General features: G+C 41.6%; 1 protein-coding gene across 1 annotated transcript; it reads left to right on the forward strand.

Moving 5' to 3' along the window:
- Positions 1–290: 290 nt before the first annotated feature.
- On the forward strand, positions 291–10312 carry LOC115074222 (glucose-6-phosphatase-like). Its single transcript, XM_029573510.1, has 5 exons — positions 291–588; positions 4256–4365; positions 6337–6442; positions 7377–7492; positions 8365–10312. Exons 1-5 carry the CDS (start codon positions 371–373, stop codon positions 8874–8876), a joined length of 1062 nt encoding a protein of 353 aa, XP_029429370.1. The 5' UTR covers positions 291–370; the 3' UTR covers positions 8877–10312.
- The last annotated feature ends 317 nt before the right edge of the window (positions 10313–10629 follow it).

Genomic DNA, 10629 nt, shown 5'->3' on the forward strand with positions numbered 1-10629 from the left:
AGCTGTGACTGATTCTTACTAAGCCTCTTATGCAAGTACTGGGAATAGAGTGAAGATCAGGCTACAAAGAGTTAATGATTGCAAGAGTCAGTACTCGATAGACCAGCAATATTTTTTTTTAATGCAAGTTTTGAACTTGTTTGTGTCACCTCTGTTAACGATGTACCTTTGGCATGATGGGGTTTTGACGAAAGTGGTGTTTTCTTGGGTCCAAAGATCATTGGTGGGGGTTGCGTTAACAAGTGGCAAACAACAAGACCAAAGAGTATAAAATGAAGCAGGAGAGGCAGTGCAATTCCAGCACAGAGAGGAGAGCGAGAGAGACTGAACTAGCAATCAGCTTCTCACTCTCAGCCGATATTTCACAGGGATGGACGGGCTCCATGATTTGGGAGTCCAGATAGTGCGGCACCTACAGACCCACTATAGCAGCAGCCAAGACTGGTTCATGTTCGTCTCCTTCGCGGCGGATCTCAGGAACACCTTCTTCGTCTTCTTCCCCATCTGGTTCCACCTCTGCGAGGCAGTGGGCATCAAGCTCATCTGGGTGGCAGTGATTGGGGACTGGCTGAACCTGGTCTTTAAGTGGTGAGTGGCAGTCCAAAGCATTAGTTTAGTTTAGTTTAGTTTTTTTAAAATCCAGTTGATATTGTGTTGTGTGCCACATTGATGCTGATCATCTCAGTTGAGCATGCCTCTAAGAGAGATCATTTAGCCTCTGGAGCACCTCATTCCACACAGAAGAAATTTGCTATGGTGCTGCTGTATGCATGAGCATAAAAAGATTTTAAGTGCTTTTATGCTCTGATGGATGCTTGACACAAGCCTAAATGTATGCTGTTTTTTTCTTTTAATTAGTTAAGTAAATGGCCTCAAATTTTGATAATGGTGTTTTGTGGCTAAGTTGGTTCCATGGAAGTTGGGGTAGTTTATTTTTGTATTAGCTAATTTGTAGATCCTCTTTGCTATTTTTGTCCTAATGCAGTTTTTTGTGTTTTTCATATTTATCACATTCTATTTAAGAAAATGTATAACTTACACTGTTTCCAAATATCTTGATCCCTGAGTTTGCCCTTTGGCTGCTAATGTAATAGTCCTGATTTTCTTTTGCCAGCCTGATGTTAGAATGGGGTTAGGATGAGGAGTGGCACCTCACGCTCTCCCTGATTTTTTGCTAGCCATGTATCTGTAATTAAAATTCAAACTAAAATGAGATGATGCCCAACATCTTGCAAAGATCATCTGCAAATTCCAACAGGTTAAAAAACTATATAAATTAATCCAGTTTTCCACATCAACTGGCTATACACAAGTAATGGATGCTTCTCCTTTCGTATTAAAACATGTCACATGTATCTAAACTGCTTCAATCTACTTTCCAGGTTCTCCAGTTCCAAAAATATATAAATTATAAATATCTTCGGAAGAAAAAAATAGTTAAAACAAAATTGATATTTTGACTTCTGCAGGACTCATTCTGTTTTGAGATTGGATGAATGGAATTCTTGCATGCAACTTAACAGGAAGTTCATTGTTGACAATTTCATTTTTTTAAATTTTCTTTTCTTGCATTCATGTTTCCTCCATAATATAAATAATCATGTATAATATATTCGGAGTCTAAGTCCACCTTAAGATACCATTTGGCATCTCTACTGCCAGTAGACTTAAATCTGATTGTACTTTGAACAGCTTTCCAAACATCCCAGGAATTCCACAATGTGTCTGCCTTCTACAGGACCATTCAAACAAGCACATAGTCAGGAGGAGGTCACGGGAAATAAAGATGAATAACTCAGATCAACTCTTATTTGGCCAAGAGAGTTACCATAATCCTTATTCTCCATCCAAGAAGTTCTCTGCATGCAAAGCATTCCATGAAGAGACAAAGTCATTGCCTGCTCATCCCCCAAGTCCTCTTCTGACGAGGTTTCAGATGAGAGCCCATAGGAGCCCATGACAAGGGTCATTTTCAGAGGGTTGTCTGCAGGTGAAATAGTGCTTTACTGTAGAAATGACCCTTTAGAAACTGCACAACTGAAAAGTACGTAAAATTACACATGCACCATGTGTATGTGCGTACTTTTATGTACATAGGGGAAATGCATTCCAGAGGGTGGCATTCAGACGGGTTTGGGGATTGTGCATATTCTTTTTGATTTTTTTTTTTAAAGTATGCCCATATATTCTCTTGGCAAAATTACGTACACCAAATAGCAGATGCAAATTCTCTTTTAAGATCATCTTCATCAAGTTCTGAGATACTTTTCTCTCAGCAAAATTGTTGTAAGAAAGTGGCTTTACTTTGATCTGAAATAAATCAGCGGAAATGTGAGTTTGCTGTCTTTTTCCTGTCCTGCGGATCCTGGACATTTTTCAAGTTCTTTTGAACTGAATTCTCTTTCTTCAGAACAATTACTGAAAGTTTTGGCTGCAACCAATTTCACAACAAGTGCTTTGGATCCTGTGCCTTCATGGCTTATACCCAAATGCAGTGAAAATCTTGTTCTGTTCGTGAATTGCAGATTGTAAATTCTTCTTTGAAACAGGGCATTTTTCCAGTGGCATATAAAAAGGCTGTGATCCGCCCGATTCCCAACAGAGTTGGGCTGAATCCAGAAAACTTAGCCAATCTTAAGCCTGTGTCAAATATTTCTTGGGTTGTCTGAGTTGATGAAAGGGCTGTAGGTTTTCAGCTGATAGATTAAATTGAGGATGTTGATATTTTGGACTCATGTCAGGCTGGATTTAGAGTGGGCCACGGTACGGAGATGGTGCTTATCTCGCTGTTGGACTTGTTAATTCATTACGATGAAGAGATTAGTCCAACAGCGTTTCTTGTTTTTGATACTGTGGACCATCGTTTGGCATCTTTTGGGACAGGTGACTTGGCATGAAACAGGTTTCAATTTTACATCACAATTGATTGTCTGCCTGCAACGATAGGGGAATTTAGTTCAACACTGGAAGCTGGTGTCCCTCAAGGGTCAGAGGTCTCCCGTTACTCTTTCCTTGGTATCTGAATCCATTACCTGACAGGATCTCAGTTTTATTGCTGCACTGATGATATTCAGCCGATAATGCCTCAATTCCAGCAGGAAAGATAATATACTATAAATCAGGGATGATGGTTAGTTGAAAATCATTTCTGTTTGAATCCCCCTAAGTCTGAAGCTTTGTAGGTTGGGAAAGGGTCCACAGAGAATTTGATATCAACCTTCCCCCCCCCCCCCCCCCTCCCAGTGATTGTGTTAAGAATTTGGGCGTTCCTTTTCATTAGATGGTAAGCTCTACTGAGAAGAGACTGACTCATGTATTTTTGTACCTCGCTGTATACGTCAAGTAGTGCTATCGAAGTGATAAGTAGTAGTGGTAGTAGTGTTTAACTCCTCTCTCACTACAGGTAATCATATTGCATTTTTTCTCTAAGATCCGCCCTTATCTCAGTTGGCCTGATTTAGAAAAAGATAGTCCAGTCATCGATCATTTTTCGGCTGGAGTTTTGTAATAGCTTGTGAATAGTGCTTCCACCAGTAAAGTCTGTGAAAAAATAATCCCGTTACTGCAGAATAGTGCAGCTTGATTTGTTGCTGGTTCTGGGATCAGAGGATGTGTAACTCCAGTTTTGTTTGGTCTTCATTGATTTCCTGTGATATGGTGTATTCAGTTTAGAAAACCTTCTTGTGGATTTTAAAGCTCTTTCTTTGTTGGGTCCTCTTTAGCTAAGACAATTTTGAAAGCCATATTAGCCACTAGATAGATGAGATCCTCTCAAACTGCTCTTTTTACAGTGCCTTCTTTGAGATTGACCGGTTTAATTGTAACAAAATTGTGAGCTTTTTCATGTTGTCTGCCAGTGCTATGAAATACTTGACTTGTACAAATCAGGATGTTGCAAAATGTTTCTTGGGTTAAAAATGCCATTAAAATATGTTGGTTTTTTTAAACAGGTATTTAGGGTTTGATTAATTTAAATGTATAAAGCATATTTGGTTAATTTGGTGGTAATCTGCTTTTATATTATTTCTTGACTATAATGTAGTTTTAGTCTGATTATTTTTATGTGTTAATTTGTGGAATGTATTTTATTTTATGAATATTATTTATTATTTCAACTGTATTTATATTATGTTTCATGATTTTGGAGTGTATTTGTTGTTTAATTGTAGTTATATTATATCATGCTTAGCGACTTTTTTTTGTTTTGTTTTGTTTGTTTAGACACAGCTAAACTTGTTATTTCTTTTCATTTTAGGATCCTCTTCGGCCAGAGGCCATACTGGTGGGTCCATGACACAGATTACTATAGGAACATATCTGCTCCTGTTATACAGCAGTTCCCGGTCACTTGTGAGACTGGCCCAGGTGAGATCTCGGTAAAACGTGGCATTGTATACTGTACAGTGCCATTGAGCCAGCTGGGTACTGCAGCAACCCATTCCTGGATTTATTTGGAAATTAAATATCAGTAAAGGACCGCTAGAAAAAAGTCTGGTAGTTCTTCAATTTCAAAGTTGTTTTGTCTCCACAAAACATTACAGAAGATTTGATATCTACAATCTATTTTTTTTCCCTTAAAAATTAAAAAAAAGAGGTGATGGACCGGTGCTGTGCACGGCCATGTGGAAGGTTCCTGGTTCAATCCTCCGAGGCGATTCTTCTGTTCCCCGAGATAAGCTAGGGTTGGGGATGCTGTGGCGGTGGTGTACACAGCCCCCGAGGGAAGGAAGTTACGCTCATCCATAGTGGCCAGGTTCACAGCCCATGAATACAAAGTCCTGGAAGGAGGCCTGATACATGGCCTCTGGGCCAAGGACTGTCACTGGAGTGACCAGACTTGGAATATTAGAGAGCAGTTAGGAACCAGGGGGAAAATCCCCAGGGTAGTTGCACATGAAAGCTTATGACACCAGATCCCGGTCCTGGTTCTGACTGAGCTGGAGGCTCAGAGAAGCAGAAGAGAACTGCTGGGTTAAGAAAGAAACAAACCCAGTGATTGTAGCATAATAAACTGACTTCCAAACATAGTAACATGTTAAATGAGGGCAGAAAAAAGATCAAAGTGGTCCATTCAGTCTGTCTAGCAAGTTGCTTAGGGTAGCAACTGCCTATGAGAATGCCTCCAGTTTTAGGCATGATCTTTTGATTTTGAAAACTTAGAAATGAACTCAGCTTCTCTCTGGTGTTGGATGTTCTCAGTGCAGAGAACTGAGAGCCAGGGAAGCCAGAGTTCAAATCCCACCAATGTGACCCTGGGCAAGTCATCACCCTCCATTGCTTCAGGTAGAAACTTAGGCCTAGATTCATCACTTTGCTATAAAACTGCAAAAAAAAAAGTACCCATGATAAAAAAAAAGAGGGCATGGTTAGAGTAATTTTCCTGATACCACATAGTGGTGTGAGAGAGAGAGAGAGAACCTCTTTATAAGGCTCTCTCATACGAAAACTATTTATACCACTGTAAGAGGGGCAACTAGTAACTCGGCGTGAGGTTTTGATGATGGGCTAGGTTTTTGGGGAGGCAGTTTTACATGTCCAGTCAGAGGTACAAACAGCACAATAGACATCCGTGAAGATTTTATGTGATTTGGAGTGATGACAAGTATAAAAAGATGAGATTTGTACATTGTACTCTCGCCCTAGCTTGATGCACTCTCTATCTGGCTGCTGTCAAGCTAGGTCAAGAGTACAATGTACAAATCTCATCTTTCTGTACCTTTCATCACTGTGCATGTAAAACTGCCCCCCAAAACCTAGCCCACCACCAAAACCTCACCCGAGTTCAGAATGGACCCTTTTACAGTGGTATAAAAAGTTGCCTAATATGGGTGCCTCCCTAGAGGCTCTCTCCCTCTCCCTCCCTCCCCTCTCCGTGCCCAAAATGGGATTTGCCATAAATATCACAAATTCCATTTCGGGCATAACACCAGGAAAAAAGCTCTAGTTATTTCCAGCGTTAAAAACCACGATAGCGTGGTAACTCCTCCCATTTGACTAAAACCACGATAGCGTGGTAACTCCTCCCATTTGACTAAATTTTTAAAATTTGCATACATATCTTGTGATGTGTTATTTATCCAATGTGTTATGGCATTATCGCAGGTGTTAGGGCCCTAACACCCATGATAAGGCCCTAACGCAATTTGGTGAATGACCCCCTTAGGTTGTGAGCCCTCTGGGGACAGGGAAATACCTACAGGACCTGAATGTAACTCACCTTGAGCTACCAAGAAGAGGCCTGAGCTAAAAATAGAAATAAATAGAAAAATGATGGCTATGATTTCTTCATTCAATTGTTTGTTTTGTTTTGTTTTTTTTAAATTGTGCCTTCTGCAGGAAGCCCCTCTGGTCATGCTATGGGGGCAGCTGGAGTCTACTACGTGATGGTGACGGCACTTCTCACCATAATACTCAAGAAGAATCAGCCCATGCTGAAAAGCTGGTAAGCAAAGAGAGACTGCAGGGTGGTGGTGATGTCACTTGAGTAGTTAGTTATTTGTAGAGAAGCAGTACTGAAGAACGTAAGTGGGCTTCTGGTTTAAAAAGAGGGGAAGCAGACGTCTCCTAGTCTTCTCCCCATGGCCACAGGCATGAAAGGCGCTAGAGAATGGCCTTGTATGTTTTTTGTTTTCTGGCAATCTTCTCAGCATCCTAATATACTTTATGTGCTGAGGAAAACTAAACAAAGGCCCAGTTCTCCATTTCTGCAAAACTAAGTCAAAGCAAGATCATGTTGTGAAATAAAATGGGGAAGAGTTGGGGAGAAATTGCTCTATAGAACCTAACCCCATTACCATGTTGAAAGTGCTAGTATAGGGGTAGACATCTCTGGTTCTCAAGTGCCACAAATAGGTCTGGTTTTCAGGATATCCCCAATGAATATGCTTGAGATATAGTTCCACGGCATGCAGACATATCTCATATCCTGAAAAGCAGACCTGTTTGGGGCACTTAAGGACTGGGATTGTCTGTGCTAGTAGCTGTGTAGGTCTTGGAGAAAGCCAGATTCTTTGCATGCCTTAATACCTTTCACTGGACCAACCTCAGATTTATACAAAGACCTGCATGCTCATTCAAGATCACCTAGGTCCATTCTTCAGACGAGACCTATGATCTGGAAGCTTGCATTGAGTGACATCTTTGGATAATTCTCGTTGCCCCAATAAAAAGGTCTTTCATCCTATAGAAAACCTTATTCACCAAAGAGAAATGTCAACTCTTGCTTCCAAGCTTATGTAAATGACAAATAAACCCTGAGTGAGGTTGCTGGGAGAAAGGTTGAGATCTGTGCAAAGCAAATGCATCTACATCTTCTGTGAAGCTTTTCTCTAGATACCCCTTTGTGACAGCCAATAACCTAGTTTTTCATGTTGCAGGTGTCTGCGGGGAGTGCTTTGGTCGGGATTTTGGGGGGTACAGATATGTGTCTGCTTGTCCAGGATCTTCCTAGCTGCGCATTTCCCTCATCAGGTCATTACAGGAGTCATTTCAGGTCAGTATTATCAACCACTTTGCTCCATCATAGCAAGAATTCTAAAAAGTTAGAGCACTTAACCTTTATTTTATTTCTAACATAGTAATAACAGTACAAAAAAAGGCATTTTCAGTGTGTCATGCAAATGAAGAATCTCATATGAACTTCTTCAATTTAACAAGAATAAAATGGCCATGTAGATGAACTGAGAGTTAATTAATCACCCTTCCCAAGAAAATGCAGAGACTTCATAAAGGGGCCAAGTTTATCTTTAGTATATTTCATTTATTAGATTTTTACCTGCTTGGTCGTAGTGAAATGCTTCAAATGAGGTACATAATAAACACAGTAACATAGTAAATGATGGCAGACAAAGATCCAAATGGTGCATCCAGTCTGCCCAGAAAGGTGTTTAGGGTTTGTAACTGCCGCTTTCTGCAGATTACCCCCATGCAAAAATGCTGCACCTGGTTAACACAGGTTATCTCTGTGCTTATCCCATGCCCTTTTGAATTAAAGAAGATGTAATCAACAAATACAACACATTCAATAACATTAAGAACCAATACAATAGGACCATGGACAACCACATAACACATTGCAAAATATATATAGCCTAACAAACGCAATAAAAAAAATTACAACCTAAAACTACAATAAAAAAATAATTGCCCATATAACAGAAATATCTTTATAAAAGGCTTGTATATTCCCTTACTACTGCAGTAATACACTAAGCTGGAAATGGTAAATTATATCATAAATCAAGGCAGTTATAGAGGGTACCAGGAAACAGTAGCCGAGTGTGTTAATGGCTTTTTGCTTTGAGTCTACAATTGGCAGGAAGATACTCCCAGTTTCTGATGGTGTATTTCTTATTCTGTTGGTAGGCATGGCTGTTGCTGAAGGGTTTCAGCACATTCAGTTCATCTACAAGGCGAGTCTGAAAAGATACATCTACACCACCCTCTTCCTCTTCTGCTTCGCCCTGGGGTTCTACCTGCTGCTGAAGGTTCTCGGCGTGGACCTGCTCTGGACACTGGAGAAAGCCAAGAGATGGTGCGCCAGGCCCGAGTGGATCCACATCGACACCACCCCCTTTGCTGGCCTGCTCAGGAACCTGGGCATCTTCTTCGGACTGGGGCTAGCTCTCAACTCCCAGCTGTACCTGGAGAGCTGCAAGGGGAAGCAGGGGCGGCAGCTCACCTTCCGCCTGTGCTGCATCCTCTCCTCCCTGCTGGCCCTGCACCTGTTTGACTCCTTCAAACCTCCCACCAAGGACGAGCTTCTGTTCTACACCCTGTCCTTCTGCAAGAGTGCGGCCGTGCCACTGGCTGCTGTGGCCATCATCCCCTATGGCGTGTCTCAACTTCTAAGCCACCAAGACAAGAAGGTGCTATAGGACTTTTAACATTCTGTGTGCTCTGAGAATGGAGCAAACCACATTCCAGGAGAGGATGAACCCTCTTGAGTCATAAAACCTACTGTACTTGTGGACAAGCCCTATCCCTTGGAAGCTCACTGAAGAGTCCATATAGTATTTATTACTGAGTTATGCAGTGAGTGGAATATGTAAGCTGAGATGCAGTTGAGGGCTGACAAAAAAAAAAATGTAGACCACCGTGTACAGTATGACATTTCAAAAGCTGCTAAAACTTTAAAAACATTTCAGCAGCGTGAGAGTACAGGAGCAGGGTACTGTAAAAGCCACTATATTTTTAGCTCTGGAGGTAGCTCTTAATAGTTCTAAGTATCCTGGTTATTAATTCAGGCCCCTTCCCACAAACAGGTTCTTAATAGCTCTTATGTGGATTGTGGCAGGGCCTGCAGGATTGTTGATCTGGTAGCATGTGAAGCATTCGCTACAGTAACCATGGTACATTTCCTGAGCCTAAGGGGGTAAGGGAGCCCACAAAGGCTTATAATCTTTACTGCCAGGAAGCAGAATCCAAATGGACCTGGATTGGTTCTGGAGAGGAGAGCTACGCATGTTAGACAGCAGGAGAAAGGTGAAAGGCCTGTGTGGATGGTAAGGTCCTTCATACCGTGAAGGCTTCCTCTGCTTTGTTCAGGGACGCTCTGGGATCCGGGAATCTTTTCGCTCAGCCTGTTCAGCCGCACTGCCAGAGGTGACCCGATGGAGCAGCCTCTACGAGCCCGTTGGAACTATTCCTAGTGACAGTCCACTCCAACACTGCTTTGAGTGACAGGACAGTTCCCTTGATTTTCTTTTGTTAGTTTATGTACTGAAATTAAAAAGCAATAGATCTTATGAAGCAGTAATTGGGGCAGAACACCAAGATGAAGGAGGCGGGGTGTTTCACCCCCTCCTCTGTCCCCCCCTGTCCCCTGAACACCAGCTCTTTTCTGCCAGGATGTCCTAGGTAGGCCATGAATGGAATATCAGACAGGGAAGCGCACGAGCCATCTGCAGAGCAGATGCAGATGTGCCTAATTAAGCCCTCGTGCATGGCTGCGTAAGGTCAAGGCAACATCCGTAATAGCGCAAACAGCTGTGGAACCAGAGTCACAGCTGGGAGGAGGTAATATAATTAATATAGTGCTATTAAAATAAACAGGGTTACCATATACCCGGGACAGCACTATAGAGAATGCAAGGGAGCACTATCATCGCTCATAACTTATTCAGGATAGTGGCAAATTCTGGTATTCAGTGTCTTGACGGCTTCTTCACACTCATAAATCTATTTATTTGCAAGCCCTTGTGCTTCATGTGGAATTTGTTCTTTCATGAAATGAATTGTATGTATCCTTTCTATGACATGAGAAGATGGATTATTATGTTGCCGTTCAGGATCTTTTGATAATTAAAAAAAACAAAACAAAACCGCTTCTGTCTCTGTGCCTCATTAGAAAATTTGATCTGTGTTATTTCTAAGCAGCACCTCCCATGCAGAGAAGAGAAATATTTATGATCAGTCCAAAATGTAATTATCAGAATTAAAGGGTCTTTTACCCATCAAAGAAAGGGTTCCAACCCAGGGCCCATAGTAACTGTGCCTCAGACTGTCCGGATGACATCTCGGAAACCGGTGGCACTCGGGAGAAGCCGTTAGATAAGCATTTCAGGTCCAAGTACGTGATATTGCTGGAAAAAGACCCCCCAGGCTTACCCTTCTGCGCACAGTTTGAAA

Source organism: Rhinatrema bivittatum, chromosome 12 (genome assembly GCF_901001135.1).
Source record: "Rhinatrema bivittatum chromosome 12, aRhiBiv1.1, whole genome shotgun sequence".
Classification (NCBI taxonomy): Eukaryota; Metazoa; Chordata; class Amphibia; order Gymnophiona; family Rhinatrematidae; genus Rhinatrema; species Rhinatrema bivittatum.